Source organism: Gymnoscopelus braueri (genome assembly GCF_963280865.1).
Source record: "Gymnoscopelus braueri genome assembly, chromosome: 20".
NCBI lineage: Eukaryota > Metazoa > Chordata > Actinopteri > Myctophiformes > Myctophidae > Gymnoscopelus > Gymnoscopelus braueri.
The window spans coordinates 22,145,756-22,172,396 of record NC_137622.1 but is presented as its reverse complement, the minus strand read 5'-3'; the positions used below and the strand labels follow the sequence as shown (position 1 = coordinate 22,172,396).

At 42.1% G+C, this 26,641-nt stretch overlaps 1 protein-coding gene across 2 annotated transcripts in view; it reads left to right on the top strand.

Moving 5' to 3' along the window:
* The window catches only part of ahnak (AHNAK nucleoprotein), a 38,287-nt gene extending 11,943 nt beyond the window's left edge, over positions 1-26,344 (top strand). Inside the window, exons 3-7 of one of the 2 annotated variants that reach the window (XM_080416409.1) lie at positions 5,574-5,637; positions 5,810-5,966; positions 6,100-6,350; positions 6,481-11,956; positions 12,314-26,344. In XM_080416409.1, coding sequence (XP_080272535.1) covers positions 5,810-5,966; positions 6,100-6,350; positions 6,481-11,956; positions 12,314-25,284 — 18,855 coding nt within the window. In that variant the 5' untranslated portion in view covers positions 5,574-5,637 and the 3' untranslated portion in view covers positions 25,285-26,344. Of the gene's footprint in view, positions 1-5,573; positions 5,638-5,809; positions 5,967-6,099; positions 6,351-6,480 lie in introns of both variants that reach the window. The other variant, XM_080416408.1, reaches the window with a different exon arrangement.
* Positions 26,345-26,641: the final 297 nt, after the last annotated feature.

The following is a 26,641-nucleotide window of genomic DNA, read 5'->3' as shown; positions in this document are numbered from 1 at the left end:
TTTTGGGAAAAGTTTGAATTATTTTGAAAATGTCTGCCTATAATGACATGCCCAGAATAAGGACACCAGGGAAATTAACATCATAAAAAAAATTGCCACCTAGGGGTGTGCCGATACACTAATTTCATGAAACGATACGATACGATACGATACTATATTGGGCTCACGACATCGATACGATACGATATATGGCACTTTTTTATTATGAAAATATATGGGGGGGGGAGAAAATGCAAACAAATATTTATGTTTTGCATTATTCAGACATGCAAACTTGTAGCTTTTCAGCTACAATAGCCGTTTTGAATCCAAATAGGGCAATAGTGTGACACCTGACCTGAAAAACCACCTCGGGCTGTTTGCATGCCTGATTATTATTATTGTAAAAAAACAAACAATATTTTTTCCCCCCAAAACGATACATATCGTCACGAAAACGTATCGCGATATATCGCGGGACGATACATCGGCACACCCCTGCCACCTGTTGTTGTCTCTATGTGTCCAGGCCTCAATCCGAAGGGGCCCATATTGCATTGTTACTGGCAGTGTCTCCATCCCAATCTTCTCAATCTTAATGAGCTAATCAGATAAAGCTGGGTCTTCATCGTTGCTGATTGGGTTGCTAAAGTAATATCCTCCAAGGAGTTATTTTGCACAGCGTTATTGCACAAATCCACGTTATATTAGAGGGAGTGACCAACAGACACTCTGACAGAAAGAGAGATGTTTGTGTGTAGCTTCCAGCCAGTTGATGGTGTCATCTTTGGCATAAACACCATACATATCTTGTGTGTTGTTGTCTGCCGTCTGTGTGCCTATGCAATTTGCAGCCAATGGTCCTGGACCATGTCATTCAGCCCTGGAAGTTACCCATAGGCTATTTTTGAGACCAGCTTCATATTACCTCAAGGCATTACATGCATTTTGCAATATTCCCAATCACGCATGACCATGGTCTATTTATTGACTTGTGTTAATTGGCTTGTGCCTTGTAATGTGCCCTTGGATATGGCTCAAACAGCTAGGGATACCAGTTTGCTATTTACATGGCATTCCAAAGTAGCTGCTTATTGACGTGTCTTTAGCACCCTAACTTGCCCGTATAATGGAGCCCATCAAAGTTTATGTCTGTCTCACATTATTTTCACCATGACCACGATCCGCATCAAATTATGGAGTTCCCTGTTCTTGACACAGGGATTTGCTACACTGAAATGAAAATGTATTCTGAATCTGGTGTATTTTGTTTCTCTGTTTAATATGAAAGCAAAGTACAGTATGATCAGTTGATCATTTAGACATCTACAGGGTCTCTCCTCTTTTTAGGAGTGTATTATATTCCAGTCTCTATCAGTGTGTCATAGGTGTAAAAATCTACCAAAGAATGTACAACTCCTGAGTATCTCTATTATGAAGCTTACAGTAAATCCAACAATTGCTACCGTAGAGGGCCCACCAAGGAAATGTTTGATAAACAACCTGAGAACGGATGTAAGGCATGTTGACATAGCTTTTACACAAGATTAAAACTGCATAAAAACCACACTGGCTCTAGGGCAGAGATAGGTTGTGGGATTGGTAAACATTCCAATGCTTGTTTCGTTCTGAAATGTGTGCACAGTCTGCACACGTACAGTACACAGAGCCATCTCTCTTCTGGAATCAAGATTTAAGGTGTGTGGTTTCATATTTCCAGGGCTCCATTGATACATCACATGCTCGTGTCATCTTTTCTCCCTTTCCCTTGTTTGATTAAAATGACACAATGTGCAATGGGAGTGTGGCGAGAGTGTCGGGTGGCCTGGTGGCTAGTGGCACATAGCACTGATCCCTTTTAAGCAGCTGTTTCTTTATCGTTTTCCTCTGGTTCCCCCTGCTCTCAGCGTGCTGTTATCTGGCTGAGCAGCATGGCAGAGCGTGTTACCACAATAGCCAACAAATGTCTTGACTATCTGAATGGGGGCGGGGCTCACCTTCACCCCTCACTCTGGTGGATTACTGGGGCAATTATGTTATTTATAGGGGTGCAAAAATGGGACATTCCAATGACAGAAAAAGGCGGCGAGCTATTCAGACATTATCGCTTCCCTGAGCTGCATTCTACGAAGGATATGTCTGCAACAGAGAGCAAATAGAGTGAAAAGGAAAACTGGGGGGAATATGCCAGAAAGTGACATCTGACCACACTTCCTTCTTATGAACTGAGGGGCCTTTTTCTTTTTTTCCCTTTAAAAAAAAAAAGAACTGTCAGTCAAGCTCGACTCGAGCTGTACGGCTGCATGCCATGATCAGAGATAAGATCTTTGGTTGATGCCAGAGGCAAAGAGACAATATGTTACACCACCACAAAGCACTTTATTTTTTGTTATTGCTCTTCCGAAGTCATTATACACACATTATGAATTAGAGTCTCTAATCACATGGCTGCTCATCTTAACCACAACATGCCAGTCTCAACTGGAAGCACAGACAGGTCAGAGAGTGGTCAAAGCAGTTCGTCATGAGCACATTCGAATTCATGTGACATAATTTTTAAGTGTAACATGTTAATAACATGTTATTCACTTGAACAACATGTTAACCATTTGAACCCCAGCATCCATATTCTGGGGGGAACATTAGCTCCCCAAAGATATTTGGTGTAGTCCCAGCAGAGAGCCAACTCAGGTCCAGTTTAGAAAGTCTTCTGGAGCAGTGGTTCTCAAACATTTTAGCTCAAGATCCAAAAGAGAAATTAGACGTTTGCCTAACTAGTGAAAATAGCAGATCTACAAGCTCAAAACACCTCACACCGCGTAGTGAGCTTGCAGATCTGCTATTTTCACTACTTCTTAAACTGTCTTTGTATTTATTTAAGGAAATGATTAGATGTTTTCATTTTATTTATGAAATACTGTTGAAAACATTTGGAATTGTTTTTAATTGATGAAAAGTTGTGATTTAAAAAAAATCTTTCGAAATAATATGTATTTTTTAAATGTAGGAAACAGAAAAAATGAGATATTTACTCGCGACCCATAGAAATTGGTCTGCGACCCAAACATGGGTCCTGGCCCACTGTTTGGGAAACAGTGTTCTAGAGGGTTTAAGTTGTTACCCCGTATAAAGGTAAATATGTCTCCCCCATTCAAGTAGTTAGGTTCTACAAAAACAAGGAATATACCGTTGCTTCATGTTGTGACTGGCCACTCAGAAATGGTCTCTTGCTACATTCTATTGAAGCACAGAGCGATCAAACTCACAGAATTCCTGTAATGGAATGAAGCTCTGTGGTTGGACTTTGGTTGCCATGGTAAACCCATGAAAACAGACAATCAGTCATCGCTGTGACTCACATCCTGTTTCTTTTGTTCTATCCTGTTGATAAACCTTTCCATTTACTGTATATTGGTTGATTAGAGTCAACTGGACAATGCAGTGAAATCGGCTGAATGGTTGTATAGCAATGATTGGATAAGACTCACCCAGAATCAAAATGATTCTACTGTTGATCGCTGATCAGAGTTTAGGTAAATGTTTAAATGCTGAAAGCACACCCTGCATCCCGTTGGACATATAAAACATGTATTCACTGACTATTTAGTATATATATATATATATATATATATATATATATATATATATATATATATATATATGTATATGTATATGTATATGTATATGTGTATGTATGTATGTATGTATATATACAGTCCTACGCAAATCTGTCATGTTAATTGAACGCCAGGGGTGTCCAGATGGACCAAAGGGTCAGTTTTTACACTCTTAAGAGTTCAATTAACACGCCAGACTTGACCGTGTGTGGAAGCTGACACACCGGTGCGCCAAAGCATGAAATCATGCAAACTATCTGGCTAGGTATAGAGCAGTGGCTCAGACAGGCCTATGTAATTGCAGGGGTGGGTTGTGGAGAGGTTGGTATTAATGAAACAATGGGTTGTCTGTTCCAAAGAGGAGAGTGGGTAGGACTACAGTAGTCAGCATGTTTGAAGAGGCAGGAGTCACTCGGGCACAGGGAAAGATGTAAACAAACTTTGCCGTTGCTGTGTTGCTAGTAAATGTTTCCATCATGTTTTGTGGTTACAGTGCACATGGATACAGCAATTCTGAAAGTTCACGCAAGTCTGTGTCTTGATGTAAGCTAACATACAAACTATTCATTCTTGCTCATTTAATTTTGTTAGTCTAAAAAAAGGTGGCGTGTTATGACAACATTAACATGTTTTTCACCTCATGGTTGAAAACAGTGTAATCAAAAGACTCCATCCATTAAGGAATACCATTAATATTTCCTAAATGGTTCTTTAGCATGATATTATCTGTCATAAGCTCACACACATTTAAGGTACCCTACTTCACGTAGCCATAGTGGTTAAAATTGCAACCAGGAAAATATGTCACCAATAGTAGTCATCATGCCTGCAGGCTATAGTGTCTGTGTACACCACTAGGCTTGCTGGTTGGTGCCTGCACATGTGTGGGTGCACGTTTATGTCTTTGACAGTGCTGATCTGACCATACTATGTTGCCTGTGTGTGTGTGTGTGTGTGTGTGTGTGTGTGTGTGTGTGTGCGTGCGTGTGCGTGTGCGTGTGCGTGTGTGTGCGTGGGCGCGTGCGTGCGTGGGCGCATGCATGTGTAAGGGTTTTTGCATTGATGCGTGTGTGTGTCAGCCAGTCTTTATGTGCATGTGTGCCTCCAGAAAGAAAGGCAGCTTCAACCATCATTGTTCTCTGTATTGACATTGGAGCAGAGGTGTAGGCGCAGGATCAGGCTGCCTTCCTCAGGGCAGGGTGTGGTCTCACTCTAACCAAATTTCCACAACATGGAGTGCAAAGAGGAGAGAGGGAGGTAGCAATTTAGTAACTGGGAACTAGAGAACATAGACTTGTCTCTTTCTGGGTTTTGCTGCCATCTAGTGTTCATTATTGATTCATACAAGCAAGAATTACTGGTTGCTTTACATATTGGAATATTTCACATGACCTCCCATGCAAATATGTCACATGTAGGGCTGTCACGATTATAATATATATATATATATAATATATATATATATAATTGCGATTAACGATTTAATTGTTTGGCTTTTAGGCTTTGTAAACAATATATGACAAAAACGTATAATACACAAAGAAATGATTGACAATGACCGACACCAATAATCAAAAATGTATAAAGTATTATGGCCAAAATACGCCATATTTAATATTTGATACTACAAAAATACTACAAAATAGTGGAAATGGCTGATCTACAAGCTCACAAAGGGTCTCATTGCGACGCGTTATGAGCTTGTAGATCTGCTGTTTTCACTATTTAAAACAAATAATTCAACACGTTGGAACCTTTCTCAACATGGAAACGATTATGACGGTGCAAAAATAATTGTGATTATATCATAATTGCGATTAGGCAATTATGTAGTAATTGTGACAGCCTAGTCACGTGGCTTAATGATTTAAAGGAAGCACATTCTACCATTAATTTCAAGTAAGTGTAAGTTAAGTGTAGTCATGTTGTTTTGTTGTCACACTTTAAGATTCATGATCTTGTTCTCTATTTCTGCAGGAAAACCAAGGCAGTTTCTATCAATCACACCAGGACTCAAGGATAGCAAAGCAAAAAACACAAGGTATAAACTCATTTCACATACATTACAGCATGTATTTATTGACCAGGTGTAATTTCTTATATTATGAATGTGTTTTCAAATGATAGATATAGCAGTCCTGACATTTCTTTCCATTCCTCCTTCTCCCTCCATCCACTCCCTCCTTCTTTCTCTCTCTTCCTTAATTTTCCAGATGGCTGAAGAGGAAGAAACCAGGGAAGTGCTCTTCCCAGACTGGGAGGGTACAGACAAAACTGGCCTAACCATTGAGCGGTCAGGCGAGGGAGAAATCTTTGTCAAAGAGGTTAAAGGCGAGTCACCTGCAGGACGATCTGGAAAAGTATATGAAGGTAACTGATCTTTGATCTTTATCACTTATCAATGCTGTGGTATGACTGTTTGATCAAGTCTCACTTACCTACCCACGGAACCACAGCCTTCTCAACTTGCTTTGTTGCTTTCTGGCTCATCTGCCATTCATAGGTGACCAAATCGTGGGCGCCACCATCTACTTTGACAACATGAGCTCAGAAGAAACAGCTGACCTCCTGAAAACACTGAACCGCCACAAGGTCGGGCTGAAACTACAGAACAGAGGCGACAAGTCCCCTGGCCGCTCACCCATTGGCACGCCATGTCGCTCGCCCTTGAGCACGCCATGTCGCTCGCCTATGGGCACACTGACATGGGAAGGGAAGAGCCGGTTGGGAAGCGCCAGTCCAGACGTCCTCCTTGTGAGTTTATTTTTTACCGTATCTTTTGAGGGAAATCTACATGCATAAGCTACAGCAGCTTTACACAACATTAGCCTTCTTCATAACAACATTTGCTCCAGATATGACTTTTGTCCTTTTCCATCAACAGAGTGGTGACGATGAGGACTACATGAGAATTTACACAAAAAAGATTAAACCGCGACTTAAGTCTGAAGACCTCGCAGAGGGAGTCGACGTGCGCACTGAGCGGCATAGCAGCACGAGCACTGATGGCAGCACCATTACCACCATCACCCGCCGCATCACTACCTACACTGTGGATATGCCAGGTGGCATGAGTGAGCAGCTCGAACTTTCAAGCCCAGAGTTCAAAGGGCTACAGCACGAATCAGGGGATGGCTCCCCCCGTTTCAGAATCTCACATGAAAGCCCCTCAGGTAAAGGGGGAGAGGAAGAGGGGGTGTTTGACTTGGGTAATGTCTCTGGGCCACAACATAGCTCCAAGGAGACACACTGGAGCATTGGAGGGGTAAAGACCACCACAAATAGCAGGGAGACAGAGAGTGAAGGTGGGGCAGGGCTCAGATTTAAGGGGCCAACCATTGGAATGTCAGGGCTTAAAAGCCAGGGAGGTTTTGGGGTCTCGAGGGGAAGCGGAGAGCATGGAGATGGAAGCATTCAGGTGTCAGGCACAAATGTGACGATAAAAGATAGCTTGACAACAGGTAGCAAACATGTTACAATAGGAGGGTTGGGAAGTGTGGAAATGCCCACAAGTGATGCCAAAGGTGGGGTGAATAGTATGTCTTTGCCAGGAAAAAACACACATATATCATCTACATCAGTGGGGAAGGTAGAAGGGGGAAATATTGAAATGCCTTTGGGTGATAGGGGAAAGATGGACAGATCTGTAATAAGCATCAGTCACCAGCAGACAAAGGGGTCAGGTAGTTTTGGTATTCCTGGTGTCAAAATTGGAGGTGGTTCCACAGATACTGCATTTAAAGCTCCAACTGTAGACATTGATACCTCAAATATTTCCTCACAGAAAATAACAGAACTACCAAATGTGAAAGGGAACGGTGTAAAGGTTAGTCTTCATAAAGCTGACATTCTCCCTCAAACAGGATTTGACATCAAGACATCCGACGTTGACATCAAACACCCAGACATTGACATTAGAAGCCCTGACATTGAAGGTAAAGAGGGCATAATTAAGATGCCATCGTTTGGCATTAAAGGGCCAAAAATGAAGGGACATGGAATTGAAGTCAACGTCCCCAAAGGGGAGATGGATATAAAGCACCCAGACATTGACATTAGAAGCCCTGACATTGAAGGCAAAGAGGGCATAATTAAGATGCCATCGTTTGGCATCAAAGGGCCAAAAATTAAGGGACATGGAATTGAAGTCAACGTCCCCAAAGGGGAGATGGATATTAAGGTTCCAAAAGCTGACATTGCTATAAAGGCACCTGAAGTTGACATCAAGGCATCCAACGTTGACATCAAACACCCAGACATTGACATTAGAAGTCCTGACATTGAAGGCAAGGAGGGCATAATTAAGATGCCATCGTTTGGCATCAAAGGGCCAAAAATGAAGGGACATGGAATTGAAGTCAACGTCCCCAAAGGGGAGATGGATATTAAGCACCCAGACATTGACATTAGAAGCCCTGACATTGAAGGCAAAGAGGGCATAATTAAGATGCCATCGTTTGGCATCAAAGGGCCAAAAGTGAAGGGACATGGAATTGAAGTCAACGTTCCCAAAGGGGAGATGGATATTAAGGTTCCAAAAGCTGATATTGCTATAAAGGCACCTGAAGTTGACATCAAAGCAAGACAAGTTGACTTTCAAGGCCCTGATGGTAACATTATCGGACCAAAATTTAAAATGACATCCAAATCAGGAACTCAGATTTCCATGCCTGACATGGGCATCGAACTGAAAGGTCCCAAACTCAAGGGAGATGTGGCCATGTCGGTTCCAAAGATAGAAGGAGATATCAAAGCACCCAAAGTTGACATCAAGGGACCAGAAATTGATGTTGAAGGCCCAGATGGTAAGATCAAAGGACCTAAATTCAAGATGCCATCCATGTCAGGACCCAAGATCTCAATGCCAGACATTGATTTTAACCTGAAAGGTCCAAAACTCAAAGGTGATGTCGATGTGTCAATTCCAAATATTGAGGGAGACTTAAAAGCACCCAAAGTAGACATTGAAGGTCCAGAAGTTGACATAGAAGGTCCTGAGGGAGGATTCAAAATGCCAAAAATGAAAATGCCATCATTTGGCTTCAAAGGTCCAAAACTAGAGGGCCCTGATCTCGACGTAAACCTCCCCAAGGCAGACATTGATGTCAAGGCACCCAAAGTTGACATCAAGGGACCAGAAATCGATGTTGGAGGCCCAGATGGTAAAATCAAAGGACCTAAATTCAAGATGCCATCAATATCAGGACCCAAGATCTCAATGCCGGACATGGATTTCAACCTGAAAGGTCCAAAACTCAAAGGGGATGTTGATGTGTCAGTTCCAAGTATTGAGGGAGACTTAAAAACACCCAAATTAAACATCGAAGGTCCAGAAGTTGACATAGAAGGTCCTGAGGGAGGATTCAAAATGCCAAAAATTAAGATGCCATCATTTGGCTTCAAAGGGCCAAACATAGAGGGCCCTGATGTTGACGTTAACCTCCCCAAGGCAAACATTGATGTCAAGGCACCCAATTTTGACATCAAGGGACCAGAAATTGATGTTGAAGGCCCAGATGGTAAGATCAAAGGACCTAAATTCAAGATGCCATCATTATCAGGACCCAAGATCTCTATGCCAGACATTGATTTGAACCTGAAAGGTCCAAACCTCAAAGGGGATGTTGATGTGTCAGTTCCAAGTATTGCGGGAGACTTAAAAGCACCCAAAGTGAACATTGAAGGTCCAGAAGTTGACATAGAAGGTCCTGAGGGAGGATTCAAAATGCCAAAAATAAAGATGCCATCATTTGGCTTCAAAGGTCCAAAAATAGAGGGCCCTGATGTTGATGTAAAACTCCCCAAGGCAGACATTGATGTCAAGGCACCCAACGTTGACATCAAGGGACCAGAAATTGATGTTGAAGGCCCAGATGCTAAGATCAAAGGACCTAAATTCAAAATGCCATCGATATCAGGACCCAAGATCTCAATGCCAGACATTGATTTCAATCTGAAAGGTCCAAAGGTCAAAGGGGGTGTGGATGTGTCAGTTCCAAGTATTGAGGGAGACTTGAAAGCACCCAAAGTGGACATTGAAGGTCCAGAAATTGACATCGAAGGTCCAGAGGGAGGATTCAAAATGCCAAAAATGAAGATGCCGTCATTTGGCTTCAAAGGTCCAAACTTAGAGGGCCCTGCAGTTGGTGTAAACCTCCCAAAAGCAGACATTGACATCAAGTCACCCAAAGTTGACATAAGAGGCCCAGAAATTGATGTTGAAGGACCTGAAGGGAAAATCAAGGGATCTAAATTCAAGATGCCATCCATATCTGGACCCAACATCTCTATGCCAGATCTTGATTTCAACTTGAAAGGTCCAAAGCTTGAGGGAGACATAAAAGCACCTAAAGTGGACATCGAAGGTCCAGAAGTTGACATTGAAGGTCCTGAGGGAGGATTCAAAATGCCAAAAATAAAGATGCCATCGTTTGGCTTCAAAGGTCCGAAAATGGAGGGCCCTGATGTAGATGTAAATCTCCCCAAAGCAAACATTGACATTAAGGCACCCAAAGTTGACATCAAAGGACCAGAAATTGACATTGAAGGCCCTGATGGTAAAATCAAAGGACCTAAATTCAAGATGCCATCCATATCAGGACCGAACATCTCTATGCCAGACATTGACTTCAACCTGAAAGGACCAAAGCTCAAAGGGGATTTGGATGTTTCAGTTCCAAAGGTTGAGGGAGAAATAAAAGCACCTAAAGTGGGCATTGAAGGTCCAGAAGTTGACATTGAAGGTCCTGAGGGAGGATTCAAAATGCCAAAAATCAAGATGCCGTCATTTGGCTTCAAAAGTCCAAAGATAGAAGGCCCCGACGTTGATGTAAACCTCCCTAAAGCAGACATTGACATCAAGGCACCCAAAGTTGACATCAAAGGACCAGAAATTGATTTTGAAGGACCTGAGGGTAAAATCAAAGGACCTAAATTCAAGATGCCATCCATGTCAGGACCAAAGATCTCAATGCCAGATATTGATTTGAACATGAAAGGTCCTAAGGTAAAAGGGGATGTCAATGTGTCGGTTGCAAGTATTGAGGGAGACTTGAAAGCACCTAAAGTGGACATTGAAGGCCCAGAAGTTGACTTTGAAGGTCCTGAGGGAGGATTCAAAATGCCAAAAATGAAGATGCCATCGTTTGGCTTCAAAGGTCCGAAGATGGAGGGCCCTGATGTAGATGTAAATCTCCCCAAGGCAGACATTGATATCAAGGCTCCGAAAATTGACTTCAAAGGACCAGAAATTGATATTGAAGGACCTGATGGTAAAATCAAAGGACCTAAATTCAAGATGCCATCCATATCGGGACCCAAGATCTCAATGCCAGATTTTGATTTAAACCTGAAAGGTCCAAAGCTTGAGGGAGACATAAAAGCACCTAAGGTGGACATTGAAGGTCCAGAAGTTGACATTGAAGGACCTGAGGGAGGATTCAAAATGCCAAAAATGAAGATGCCATCATTTGGCTTCAAAGGTCCAAAGCTAGAAGGCCCTGATGTTGACGTAAACCTCCCCAAAGCAGATATTGACATCAAGGCCCCAAAAGTTGACATCAAGGGACCAGAAATTGATGTTGAAGGACCTGATGGTAAAATCAAAGGACCTAAATTCAAGCTGCCATCTATATCTGGACCCAAGATCTCAATGCCAGATGTTGATTTCAACCTGAAAGGTCCAAAGCTCAAAGGGGATTTGGATGTTTCCGTTCCGAAGATTGAGGGAGACATAAAAGCACCTAAAGTTGACATTGAAGGGCCTGACGTTGACATTGGAGGTCTGGAGGGAGGATTCAAAATGCCAAAAATGAAGATGCCATCGTTTGGCTTCAAAGGTCCCAAATTGGAGGGCCCTGATATCGATGTAAACCTCCCCAAGGCAGACCTTGACATTAATTCCCCTAACATAGACCTCCAAGGACCAGAGATAGACATTGAAGGCCCTGATGGTAAAATCAAAGGACCTAAATTTAAGATGCCATCCATATCTGGACCCAAGGTGTCAATGCCAGATTTTGATTTAAACCTGAAAGGTTCAAAGCTCAAGGGAGACATAAAAGCACCTAAGTTGGACATTGAAGGTCCAGAAGTTGACATTGAAGGACCTGAGGGAGGATTCAAAATGCCAAAAATGAAGATGCCATCATTTGGCTTCAAAGGTCCAAAGCTAGAAGGCCCTGATGTTGACGTAAACCTCCCCAAAGCAGATATTGACATCAAGGCCCCAAAAGTTGACATCAGGGGACCAGAAATTGATGTTGAAGGACCTGATGGTAAAATCAAAGGACCTAAATTCAAGATGCCATCTATATCTGGACCCAAGATCTCAATGCCAGATGTTGATTTCAACCTGAAAGGTCCAAAGCTCAAAGGGGATTTGGATGTTTCGGTTCCGAAGATTGAGGGAGACTTAAAAGCACCTAAAGTGGACATTGAAGGGCCTGAGGTTGACATTGGAGGTCTGGAGGGAGGATTCAAAATGCCAAAAATGAAGATGCCATCGTTTGGCTTCAAAGGTCCCAAATTGGAGGGCCCTGATATCGATGTAAACCTCCCCAAAGCAGACCTTGACATTAAGTCCCCTAACATAGACCTCCAAGGACCAGAGATAGACATTGAAGGTCCTGATGGTAAAATCTATGGACCTAAATTTAAGATGCCATCCATATCTGGACCCAAGGTCTCAATGCCAGATTTTGATTTAAATCTGAAAGGTCCAAAGCTCAAGGGAGACATAAAAGCACCTAAGTTGGACATTGAAGGTCCAGAAGTTGACATTGAAGGACCTGAGGGAGGATTCAAAATGCCAAAAATGAAGATGCCATCATTTGGCTTCAAAGGTCCAAAGCTAGAAGGCCCTGATGTTGACGTAAACCTCCCCAAAGCAGATATTGACATCAAGGCCCCAAAAGTTGACATCAAGGGACCAGAAATTGATGTTGAAGGACCTGATGGTAAAATCAAAGGACCTACATTCAAGATGCCATCTATATCTGGACCCAAGATCTCAATGCCAGATGTTGATTTCAACCTGAAAGGTCCAAAGCTCAAAGGGGATTTGGATGTTTCGGTTGCGAAGATTGAGGGAGACTTAAAAGCACCTAAAGTGGACATTGAAGGGCCTGAATTTGACATTGGAGGTCTGGAGGGAGGATTCAAAATGCCAAAAATGAAGATGCCATCGTTTGGCTTCAAAGGTCCCAAATTGGAGGGCCCTGATATCGATGTAAACCTCCCCAAAGCAGACCTTGACATTAAGTCCCCTAACATAGACCTCCAAGGACCAGAGATAGACATTGAAGGTCCTGATGGTAAAATCAAAGGACCTAAATTTAAGATGCCATCCATATCTGGACCCAAGGTCTCAATGCCAGATTTTGATTTAAATCTGAAAGGTCCAAAGCTCAAGGGAGACATAAAAGCACCTAAGTTGGACATTGAAGGTCCAGAAGTTGACATTGAAGGACCTGAGGGAGGATTCAAAATGCCAAAAATGAAGATGCCATCATTTGGCTTCAAAGGTCCAAAGCTAGAAGGCCCTGATGTTGACGTAAACCTCCCCAAAGCAGATATTGACATCAAGGCCCCAAAAGTTAACATCAAGGGACCAGAAATTGATGTTGAAGGACCTGATGGTAAAATCAAAGGACCTAAATTCAAGATGCCATCTATATCTGGACCCAAGATCTCAATGCCAGATGTTGATTTCAACCTGAAAGGTCCAAAGCTCAAAGGGGATTTGGATGTTTCGGTTCCGAAGATTGAGGGAGACTTAAAAGCACCTAAAGTGGACATTGAAGGGCCTGAAGTTGACATTGGAGGTCTGGAGGGAGGATTCAAAATGCCAAAAATGAAGATGCCATCGTTTGGCTTCAAAGGTCCCAAATTGGAGGGCCCTGATATCGATATAAACCTCCCCAAAGCAGACCTTGACATTAAGTCCCCTAACATAGACCTCCAAGGACCAGAGATAGACATTGAAGGTCCTGATGGTAAAATCAAAGGACCTAAATTTAAGATGCCATCCATATCTGGACCCAAGGTCTCAATGCCAGATTTTGATTTAAATCTGAAAGGTCCAAAGCTCAAGGGAGACATAAAAGCACCTAAGTTGGACATTGAAGGTCCAGAAGTTGACATTGAAGGACCTGAGGGAGGATTCAAAATGCCAAAAATGAAGATGCCATCATTTGGCTTCAAAGGTCCAAAGCTAGAAGGCCCTGATGTTGACGTAAACCTCCCCAAAGCAGATATTGACATCAAGGCCCCAAAAGTTAACATCAAGGGACCAGAAATTGATGTTGAAGGACCTGATGGTAAAATCAAAGGACCTAAATTCAAGATGCCATCTATATCTGGACCCAAGATCTCAATGCCAGATGTTGATTTCAACCTGAAAGGTCCAAAGCTCAAAGGGGATTTGGATGTTTCGGTTCCGAAGATTGAGGGAGACTTAAAAGCACCTAAAGTGGACATTGAAGGGCCTGAAGTTGACATTGGAGGTCTGGAGGGAGGATTCAAAATGCCAAAAATGAAGATGCCATCGTTTGGCTTCAAAGGTCCCAAATTGGAGGGCCCTGATATCGATATAAACCTCCCCAAAGCAGACCTTGACATTAAGTCCCCTAACATAGACCTCCAAGGACCAGAGATAGACATTGAAGGTCCTGATGGTAAAATCAAAGGACCTAAATTTAAGATGCCATCCATATCTGGACCCAAGGTCTCAATGCCAGATTTTGATTTAAATCTGAAAGGTCCAAAGCTCAAGGGAGACATAAAAGCACCTAAGTTGGACATTGAAGGTCCAGAAGTTGACATTGAAGGACCTGAGGGAGGATTCAAAATGCCAAAAATGAAGATGCCATCATTTGGCTTCAAAGGTCCAAAGCTAGAAGGCCCTGATGTTGACTTAAACCTCCCCAAAGCAGATATTGACATCAAGGCCCCAAAAGTTAACATCAAGGGACCAGAAATTGATGTTGAAGGACCTGATGGTAAAATCAAAGGACCTAAATTCAAGATGCCATCTATATCTGGACCCAAGATCTCAATGCCAGATGTTGATTTCAACCTGAAAGGTCCAAAGCTCAAAGGGGATTTGGATGTTTCGGTTCCGAAGATTGAGGGAGACTTAAAAGCACCTAAAGTGGACATTGAAGGGCCTGAAGTTGACATTGGAGGTCTAGAGGGAGGATTCAAAATGCCAAAAATGAAGATGCCATCGTTTGGCTTCAAAGGTCCCAAATTGGAGGGCCCTGATATCGATATAAACCTCCCCAAAGCAGACCTTGACATTAAGTCCCCTAACATAGACCTCCAAGGACCAGAGATAGACATTGAAGGTCCTGATGGTAAAATCAAAGGACCTAAATTTAAGATGCCATCCATATCTGGACCCAAGGTCTCAATGCCAGATTTTGATTTAAATCTGAAAGGTCCAAAGCTCAAGGGAGACATAAAAGCACCTAAGTTGGACATTGAAGGTCCAGAAGTTGACATTGAAGGACCTGAGGGAGGATTCAAAATGCCAAAAATGAAGATGCCATCATTTGGCTTCAAAGGTCCAAAGCTAGAAGGCCCTGATGTTGACGTAAACCTCCCCAAAGCAGATATTGACATCAAGGGACCAGAATTTGACGTTGAAGGACCTGGTGGTAAAATCAAAGGACCTAAATTTAAGATGCCATCCTTATCTGGACCCAAGCTATCAATGCCAGATGTTGATTTTAACCTGAAAGGTCCGAAGCTCAAAGGAGATGTCGATATGTCAGTACCAAGTATTGAGGGAGACCTAAAAACACCAAAAGTGAACATTGAAGGTCCAGATGTTGACATTGAAGGTCCTGAGGGAGGATTCAAAATGCCAAAAATAAAGATGCCATCGTTTGGATTCAAAGGTCCAAAAATGGAGGGCCCAGATGTTGACGTAAACCTCCCCAAAGCAGATTTTGACATCAAGGCCCCAAAAGTTGACATCAAGGGACCAGCAATTGATGTTGAAGGACCTGATGGTAAAATCAAAGGACCTAAATTTAAGATGCCATCCTTATCTGGACCCAAGATCTCAATGCCAGATGTTGATTTTAACCTGAAAGGTCCGAAGCTCAAAGGGGATGTGGATGTGTCAGTACCAAGTATTGAGGGAGACTTAAGAGCACCAAAAGTGGACATTGAAGGTCCAGATGTTGACATTGAAGGACCTGAGGGAGGATTCAAAATGCCAAAAATGAAGATGCCGTCATTTGGATTCAAAGGTCCAAAGATAGAGGGCCCTGATGTTGATGTAAAACTTCCCAAAGCAAACATTGATGTCAAGGCACCCAACATTGACCTTGAAGGACCTGGAGGAAAAATTAAAGGACCTAAATTCAACATGCCATCCATATCAGGACCCAAGATCTCAATGCCAGACATTGATTTCAATCTGAAAGGTCCCAAGCTCAAAGGGGATTTCGATGTGTCAGTTCCAAGTATTGAGGGAGACCTAAAAACACCAAAATTGGACATTGAAGGTCCAGATGTTGACATTGAAAGTCCTGAGGGAGGATTCAAAATGCCAAAAATTAAGATGCCGTCGTTTGGCTTCAAAGGTCCAAAGATAGAAGGCCCTGATGTTGATTTAACCCTCCCCAAAGCAGACATTGATATCAAGGCGCCCAAAGTTGATATCAAAGGACCAGAATTTGACGTTGAAGGTACTGATGGTAAAATCAAAGGACCTAAATTTAAGATGCCATCCATATCCGGACCCAACATCACTATGCCAGATTTTGATTTCAACTTGAAAGGTCCAAAGCTTGAGGGAGACTTAAAAGCACCTAAGGTGGGCATTGAAGGTCCAGAAGTTGACATTGAAGGACCTGAGGGAGGATTTAAAATGCCAAAAATCAAGATGCCATCATTTGGCTTCAAAGGTCCAAAGATAGAAGGCCCTGATGTTGACTTAAACCTCCCCAAAGCAGACATTGACATCAAGTCACCTAAAGTTGACATCAAAGGACCAGAAATCGACATTGAAGGTCCTGATGGCAAAATCAAAGGACCTAAATTCAAGATGCCATCCATATCGGGACCTAACATCTCAATGCCAGATATTGACTTCAATCTTAAGAGTCCCAATCTCAAGGGAGATGTTGATATTTCACTGCCAAAGGTTAAAGGAGACATAAAGACACCAAAACTGGACATTGAAGCCCCAAATATTGATCTTCAATCTCCAGAGGCACATCTTAAGGGATCAAAGTTCAAGATGCCATCAATGTCCGGGCCTAAAATATCATTGCCAGATGTAGAGTTCGGTGCTAAAAGCCCAAAGCTGAAAGGAGATTTGGAGGGTGACATTAATTTCCCAAAGGTTGAAATTGAAGGACCAGATGTAACCATTGATAGCCCTGAACTTGGATCAAAGAAGTCAAAATTCAAAATGCCCAAATTTGGATTCAAGGGTCCAAAGGTAAAAACACCTGAAGTGGATATTAGTGTTAAAGGGCCAAAAGCAAAGGGTGACCTGGACGTTAATGTTTCTACTCCTGAGATTGACTTGAAGTCACCCAAGATTGAAGCAGGATCTTTGGATGTCGATGTGAAGAGATCAGACACAGGCTTCCGAATGCCAAAATTCAAAATGCCAAAATTTGGGTTCAAAGGCCCCAAGGTGGAGGTGCCAGAAGTTGATGTTAACCTTCCCAAAGCAGACATTGACATCACAGCACCTGACATAGATATCAAAGGTCCAGAAATTGATGTTGAAGGACCTGATGGCAAAATCAAAGGCCCCAAATTCAAGATGCCATCCATGTCAGGACCCAAGATCTCAATGCCAGATGTTGATTTCAATCTGAAAGGTCCGAAGCTCAAAGGGGACGTGGATTTTTCCGTTCCAAAGATTGAGGGAGACATGAAAGCCCCTAAAGTGAACATTGAAGGTCCAGATGTTGACATTGAAGGTCCTGAGGGAGGATTTAAGATGCCAAAAATGAAGATGCCGTCGTTTGGCTTCAAAGGTTCAACATTGGAGGGTCCTGATGTAGATTTAAACCTCCCAAAAGCAGACATTGACATCAAGGCACCTAAAGTAGACCTCAAAGGACCGGAAATTGACATTGAAGGACCTGATGGTAAAATCAAAGGACCGAGATTTAAGATGCCATCCATATCTGGACCCAACATCTCAATGCCAGACCTTGATTTCAACCTGAAAGGTCCAAAGCTTGGAGGAGACATAAAAGCACATAAGGTGGATATTGAAGGCCCAGAAGTTGACTTTGAAGGACCTGAGGGAGGATTCAAAATGCCAAAAATGAAGATGCCATCATTTGGCTTCAAAGGTCCAAAGCTAGAAGGCCCTGATGTTGATGTAAACCTCCCCAAAGCAGACATTGACATCAAGTCACCTAAAGTTGACATCAAGGGACCAGAAATTGACATTGAAGGACCTGATGGCAAAATCAAAGGACCTAAATTTAAGATGCCATCCATATCAGGACCCAACATCTCAATGCCAGATCTTGATTTCAACCTGAAAGGTCCAAAGCTTGGAGGAGACTTAAAAGCACCTAAGGTGGACATTGAAGGTCCAGAAGTTGACATTGAAGGACCCGAGGGAGGATTTAAAATGCCAAAAATAAAGATGCCATCATTTGGTTTCAAAGGTCCAAAGCTAGAAGGCCCTGATGTTGATTTAACCCTCCCCAAAGCAGACATTGATATCAAGGCACCCAAAGTTGATATCAAGGGACCAGAATTTGAAGTTGAAGGACCTGATGGTAAAATCAAAGGACCCAAATTCAAGATGCCATCCATATCAGGACCCAACATCTCAATGCCAGATCTTGATTTCAACCTGAAAGGTCCAAAGATTGGAGGAGACATAAAATCACCTAAACTGGACGTTGAAGGACCAGAAGTTGACATTGAAGGTCCTGAGGGAGGATTCAAAATGCCAAAAATAAAGATGCCATCATTTGGTTTCAAAGGTCCAAAAATGGAAGGCCCTGATATTGACTTAAGCCTTCCAAAAGCAGACATTGACATCAAGTCACCTAAAGTTGACATCAAGGGACCAGAAATTGACATTGAAGGTCCTGATGGCAAAATCAAAGGACCTAAATTTAAGATGCCATCCATATCAGGACCCAACATCTCAATGCCAGATCTTGATTTCAACCTGAAAGGTTCAAAGCTTGGAGGAGACATAAAAGCACCTAAGGTGGACATTGAAGGTCCAGAAGTTGACATTGAAGGACCCGAGGGAGGATTTAAAATGCCAAAAATAAAGATGCCATCATTTGGTTTCAAAGGTCCAAAGATAGAAGGCCCTGATGTTGATTTAACCCTCCCCAAAGCAGACATTGATATCAAGGCACCCAAAGTTGATATCAAGGGACCAGAATTTGACGTTGAAGGACCTGATGGTAAAATCAAAGGACCCAAATTCAAGATGCCATCCATATCAGGACCCAACATCTCAATGCCAGATCTTGATTTCAACCTGAAAGGTCCAAAGATTGGAGGAGACATAAAATCACCTAAACTGGACGTTGAAGGACCAGAAGTTGACATTGAAGGTCCTGAGGGAGGATTCAAAATGCCAAAAATAAAGATGCCATCATTTGGTTTCAAAGGTCCAAAAATGGAAGGCCCTGATATTGACTTAAGCCTTCCAAAAGCAGACATTGACATTAACGCACCTGAAGTCGACATTAAAGGACCAGCAATTGATGTTGAAGGCCCTGATGGTAAAATCAAAGGACCTAAATTCAAGATGCCATCCATATCCGGCCCCAAGATATCCATGCCTGATTTTGATATGAATCTGAAAGGTCCAAACTTCAAAGGGGATTTGGACGTCTCGGTTCCAAAGATTGAAGGAGACATAAAAGCACCTAAAGTAGACATTGAAGGCCCTGAGGGAGGATTCAAAATGCCAAAAATGAAGATGCCATCATTTGGTTTCAAAGGTCCAAAGATGGAGGGCCCAGATATTGACTTAAGCCTTCCCAAAGCAGACATTGACATTAACGCACCTGAGGTAGACATTAAAGGACCAGCAATTGATGTGGAAGGCCCTGATGGTAAAATCAAAGGACCAAAATTCAAGATGCCATCCATATCTGGACCCAAGATCTCAATGCCAAATGTTGATTTCAACCTGAAAGGTCCAAAGCTCAAAGGGGATTTTGATGTTTCGGTCCCAAAGATTGAGGGAGACTTAAAATCACCTAAAGTGGACATTAAAGGTCCTGACGTCAACATTGAAGGTCCAGAGGGAGGATTCAAAATGCCAAAAATGAAGATGCCATCGTTTGGCTTCAAAGGTCCCAAATTGGAGGGCCCTGATATCGATGTTAACCTCCCCAAAGCAGACCTTGACATTAATGCCCCCAACATAGACCTCAAAGGACCAGAGATAGACATTGAAGGCCCTGATGGTAAAATCAAAGGACCTAAATTCAAGATGCCATCTATATCCGGTCCCAAGATATCCATGCCTGATTTTGATATGAATCTGAAAGGTCCAAAGCTCAAAGGGGATTTGGACGTTTCACTTCCAAAGATCGAGGGAGACTTAAAAGCACCTAAAGTGGACATTGAAGGTCCCGACGTCGATATTGAAGGTCCAGAGGGAGGATTCAAAATGCCAAAATTCAAGATGCCGTCATTTGGCTTCAAAGGTCCAAAAGTAGAGGGACCTGATGTTGACATACATCTCCCCAAAGCAGACATTGACATCAAATCACCCAAAGTTGACATCAAAGGACCAGAAATTGATATTGAAGGCCCTGATGGTAAAATCAAAGGACCTAAATTCAAGATGCCATCCATATCGGGACCCAACATCTCAATGCCAGATGTTGATTTCAATCTGAAAGGTCCAAAGCTCAAAGGGGATTTGGATGTTTCGGTTCCGAAGATTGAGGGAGACTTAAAAGCACCTAAAGTGGACATTGAAGGTCCTGAAGTTGACATTGGAGGTCCAGAGGGAGGATTCAAAATGCCAAAAATGAAGATGCCATCGTTTGGCTTCAAAGGTCCCAAATTGGAGGGCCCTGATATGGATCTAAACCTCCCCAAAGCAGACCTTGACATTAAGGCCCCTAACATAGACCTCAAAGGACCAGAGATAGACATTGAAGGCCCTGATGGTAAAATCAAAGGACCTAAATTCAAGATGCCAACCATATCTGGACCCAACATCTCTATACCAGACATTGATTTCAATCTGAAAGGTCCAAAGCTCAAAGGGGAATTGGACGTTTCAGTTCCAAAGATTGAGGGAGACTTAAAAGCACCTAAAGTGGACCTTGAAGGGCCCGACGTCGACATTGAAGGTCCTGAGGGAGGATTCAAAATGCCAAAATTCAAGATGCCCTCATTTGGCTTCAAAGGTCCAAAAGTAGAAGGACCTGATGTTGACATAAATCTCCCCAAAGCAGACATTGACTTCAAGTCACCCAAAGTTGACATCAAAGGACCAGAACTTGACATTGAAGGCCCTGATGGCAAAATCAAAGGACCTAAATTCAAGATGCCATCCATATCGGGACCCAACATCTCAATGCCAAATGTCGATTTCAATCTGAAAGGTCCAAAGCTCAAAGGGGATTTGGATGTTTCAGTTCCAAAAATTGAGGGAGACATAAAAGCACCTAAAATGAACATTGAAGGTCCAGAAGTTGATGTTGAAGGTCCTGAGGGAGGATTCAAAATGCCAAAAATAAAAATGCCATCATTTGGCTTCAAAGGTCCAAAGGTAGAAGGCCCTGATGTTGACATAAATCTCCCCAAAGCAGACATTGACATCAAGTCACCCAAAATTGACATCAAAGGTCCAGAAATGGATGTTGAAGGACCTGATGGTAAGATCAAAGGACATAAATTCAAGATGCCATCATTTGGCTTCAAAGGTCCAAAATTGGATGGCCCTGATGTTGACTTAAACCTCCCCAAAGCTAATATTGACATCAAAGCACCTAACTTAGACATCAAAGGACCAGAAATCGACATTGAAGGCCCTGATGGCAAAATCAAAGGACCTAAGTTCAAGATGCCATCCATATCGGGACCCAACATCTCTATGCCAGATGTTGATTTCAATCTGAAAGGTCCAAAGCTCAAAAGAGATTTGGATGTTTCAGTTCCAAAGATTGAGGGAGACTTAAAAGCACCTAAAGTGGACATTGAATGCCCTGAAGTTGACATCGAAGGTCCTGAGGGAGGATTTAAAATGCCAAAAATAAAGATGCCATCATTTGGCTTCAGAGGTCCTAAAATGGAGGGCCCTGATGTTGACTTAAGCCTTCCCAAAGCAGACATTGACATAAACGCACCTGAAGTAGACCTCAAAGGACCAGCGATAGACATTGAAGGCCCTGATGGTAAAATCAAAGGACCTAAATTTAAGATGCCATCCATATCCGGCCCTAAGATATCCATGCCTGATTTTGATATGAATCTGAAAGGTCCCAAGCTCAAGGGGGATTTGGACGTCTCAGTTCCAAAGATTGAGGGAGACATAAAAGCCCCTAAAGTGGACATTGAAGGTCCTGACGTTGACATTGGAGGTCCAGAAGGAGGATTCAAAATGCCAAAAATGAAGATGCCATCGTTTGGCTTCAAAGGTCCCAAATTGGAGGGACCTGATATCGATCTAAACCTCCCCAAAGCAGACCTTGACATTAAGGCCCCTAATATAGACCTCAGAGGACCAGAGATAGACATTGAAGGCCCTGATGGTAAAATAAAAGGACCTAAATTCAAGATGCCATCCATATCAGGACCCAACATCTCTATGCCATATGTTGATTTCAACCTGAAAGGTCCAAAGCTCAAAGGGGATGTAGATGTTTCAGTTCCAAAGATTGAGGGAGACTTAAAAGCACCTAAAGTGGACATTGAAGGTCCTGACGTCAACATTGAAGGTCCTGAGGGAGGATTCAAAATGCCAAAATTCAAGATGCCGTCATTTGGCTTTAAAGGTCCCAAATTGGAAGGCCCTGATTTAGATGTAAACCTCCCCAAAGCAGACATTGACATCACAGCACCTGAAGTAGACCTCAAAGGACCAGGGATAGACATTGAAGGCCCTGATGGTAAAATCAAGGGACCTAAATTCAAGATGCCATCCATATCAGGACCCAACATTTCAATGCCAGACATTGATTTCAATCTCAAAGGTCCAAAGCTCAAGGGGGATTTAGATGTTTCTGTTCCAAAGATTGAGGGAGACATAAAAGCACCTAAAGTGGACATTGAAGGCCCCGAAGTTGACATTGAAGGTTCTGAGGGAGGATTCAAAATGCCAAAAATGAAGATGCCGTCATTTGGCTTCAAAGGTCCAAAGATAGAAGGCCATGATGTTGACTTAAAACTCCCCAAAGCAGACATTGACATCAAGTCACCCAAAATTGACATCAAAGGCCCAGAAATTGATGTTGATGGACCTGATGGTAAAATCAAAGGGCCCAAATTCAAGATGCCATCCATATCTGGACCTAACATATCAATGCCAGACATTGATTTCAATCTGAAAGGTCCAAAGCTCAAAGGAGATTTGGACATCTCTGTTCCAAAGATTGAGGGAGACATAAAAGCACCTAAAGTTAACATTGAAGGTCCCAACGTTGACATTGAAGGTCCTGAGGGAGGATTTAAAATGCCAAAAATGAAGATGCCATCGTTTGGCTTTAAAGGTCCCAAATTGGAGGGCCCTGATTTAGATGTAAACCTCCCCAAAGCAGACATTGACATTAAGGCACCTGAAGTAGACCTCAAAGGACCAGGGATAGACATTGAAGGCCCTGATGGTAAAATAAAAGGACCTAAATTCAAGATGCCATCTATATCAGGACCCAACATTTCAATGCCAGACATTGATTTCAATCTGAAAGGTCCAAAGCTCAAGGGGGACTTAGATGTGTCTGTCCCAAAGATTGAGGGAGACATAAAAGCCCCTAAAGTGGACATTGAAGGCCCCGAAGTTGATATTGAAGGTCCTGAGGGAGGATTCAAAATGCCAAAAATAAAGATGCCATCCTTTGGATTCAAAGGTCCAAACGTACATGGTCCTGATGTTGACGTCAACCTCCCCAGGGCAAATATCGACATAAATGCACCTGAATTAAACCTCAAAGGACCCGAAATTAATGTTTTAGGTCCTGACCTTGAAGGTGGTTCTATTGACATCGAAAAAACGGGTGTTACATTTCCCAAATTCAAAGGGCCTAAATTTGGAATCAAGTCCCCAGAAATTGAAGGGTCTGAAGTGAAGGTTAAAACACCCAAGTTCACTATGGGAGCTAAAAGTCCCAAAGCAGAAGTTAGCCTTCCAGATGTTGACGCAAGTCTTGATGCCCCTGATATTGACATACATGTAAAGGGGAAGAAAGGTAAATTTAAGCTTCCCAAAATGAAAGGCAAAGTAAAGAAACCAGAGGGTCACATTGATACACCTGCAGTAGAACTGGATGTTGATTCACCAGATATCAATGTTAAAGGAACAAAGGGGAAGAAGCATTTGTTTGGCAATTTTCATTTTCCTAATGTGGAACTTGATATCAAATCACCAAAAGTTAAAGGGGATGCCTCTTTGTCTGCTGGATCTAGAACACCTGATATAAATGTACGATCTGCTAGCCTGAGTGCTGGTATTGAGGGTTCAGGCACAAATGTCAGTCTGGAGGGGCCAGATGTGAAACTAAAGGCACCTAATATCAAAATGCCTAAAGTAAATGTAACATCCTCTGACATTGATTTAAATCTAAATGGACAGGGAAAGACAGACATGTCAGCTGGTGTAAAAGGTCCAAGAATAGATGTGAAAGGCAGTGCAGACATTGATACAAGTGTTTCAGGGGGCAGTGCATCTGGTGGACTTCAGTACCCAGAAAGCACAGTCACTTTCCCCAAAATAAAGGTACCAAAGTTTGGCATTGCTCTGCCTCATATGCAAGGCCGGCAGGTTGAAGGAGAAGTTGAGTCAGGAGCAGCAGTTGGTGGAAATGTAAGCATGCAGTCTCCAACTGTAAGGGGTCACATCAGTTCACCGAATATTGAGGTTCCTAGTCCAGAACTGAAGCACAGTGGAGGAAAAGTAAAGGTCAAGATGCCAAGATTCTTTGGCAAATCAAAAACAAAGGGTGGAAGTGCAGTTGATTTGAGCCTTGAGGGTCCAGATGTAGATCTTAGTGGCAGCGCAAAGGGTGGGAAGGGGTCCAAAGATGTAAGTTTAAGTTCTGGTGGATTTGGTGGTGGGAAGTTGGAAGGAGAGGGTGATGGTGGATTGAGTGTGTCAGCAAAAGGCAAATCTGCCTCACTTGATCTATTCAAAAAATCAAGGCACCGGTCTTCCTCTCTGAGTGATGAGGGAGGACTTGCTGTCAGCTCACCATCAGGTCACTTAGAAGCAGAGGGTGGTGATATTTCTTTAGATCTAGGAGGAGCTAAGGCTAAAGGAAAGAAAGGCAAGTTGAAGTTTGGCACCTTTGGAGGATTTGGTGCCAAGTCAAAGGGCTCATATGAAGTGTCACTAGGAGAAGATAGTGAAGCAAGAGTAGAGGGAAGTGCAGGGGTTTCTCTCCCATCCAAAAAATCAAGAATGTCTTCATCCTCCAGTAGTGACAGTGGTTCGAGAGGAGGTTTCCGGTTTCCAAGAGTTGAACTAACTGTGTCACCAAAAAAATGATGAATTATGTGGCAGATTAAACTCTCTCATGTATGCCCAATACCTTTCCCTGTATATTGTAAATCCCCAACAATTCACCTGTTAAAAATCTGAGGAGTTCACACACATCTCATTTGAGTTAAAGCAGAGTAGGATTTCAAAATTGTATTCAACACAGGGGTACATGAAATTGTTTAAAATCCCATCTGTAAATAAGATGAATTTGTATTGTAATATTAAATGATGTTCTTTTGTACATAGTCAAAATTTATTTAGCATATACCATCTCACCAAATTCTCACCAACAGTGCCTCACATGGGTTTTCCAATTGTTTTATTGCGTTCTATTAAATGAATGTAGTTAAGAGTAGGTGTGGTGTATTTGTATGGGTTTATTGCACAAAAAGAGATATAGTTACAATAGTTATTTCTAAGAAAATTATGTTTATACACCCAGACACAAAGAAAAAATGAATAAATACATACATGTAATTGTTTTCTATTAATGAAATGATTTAATTCATTTTGTTTTGAAGCTTTGATATTATATAATCAGTGCATAAGCATATTTACTCAACATAAAGCTGGCCCTTTATAACATTTTCCCAAGAGTGGCAATGTTGTAAAGACCATAATTGCAAAGACAATCAATGTTTCTAGAAACTATCAACTATAACTGCTGTCAATATGTTGTTATTAATTTGTTTTGAAACATCAATGCACCGATATATGTTACTACATTACCAAAATGACCTATTTTTATTTCCTTTGATTTTGATATTTTACATTTCTCAGTCTTGTTTAATTTCTGTTATTTGTTTATAGTCTTATGTTTTTGTTTTGTTTTTCACTCCCTTCCTCTCCTTGTACACATGCCCTTGTGGTGTTTGGTAGGACAAAAATAACGTCTGAATATGTGTATTATCGATAAAGTATCATTGCTAACAAAATCAGTGTTGATGCTAGAGGTAAACAGTTGCATTGTCCTAAGCATTGATTTGATGGAGAATGAGTATGTTACTTTGGGTCTGTCTTGTTTCCATGTGTGCATTCTGCAAAATAAATCAAACAGTTGAAAATTTCTCATCTACCTCTTCTTTTAGTTACTGTAGTTGAGATTTCCTCATGTTGAAAATAATTCATAATGCATTTTGTAATGGGACCAAGCAAAGCCATCGGAAATGCATTTTAGAATATTGTTGCTGTCAGGTGGAAACCTTGTATGTCTTGGTTTTCAAAATATGTCTGCATTAGGCACACCGAAAGGCAAGTCAAAATCTCAAGGTATTCATATTTGTCAAAATAGCCTCTAGTCTAGTCCATAGAACTTCAACAGGGGGTCCTCAGAGTTACCACAGATGGGACACCAAATCTTTGT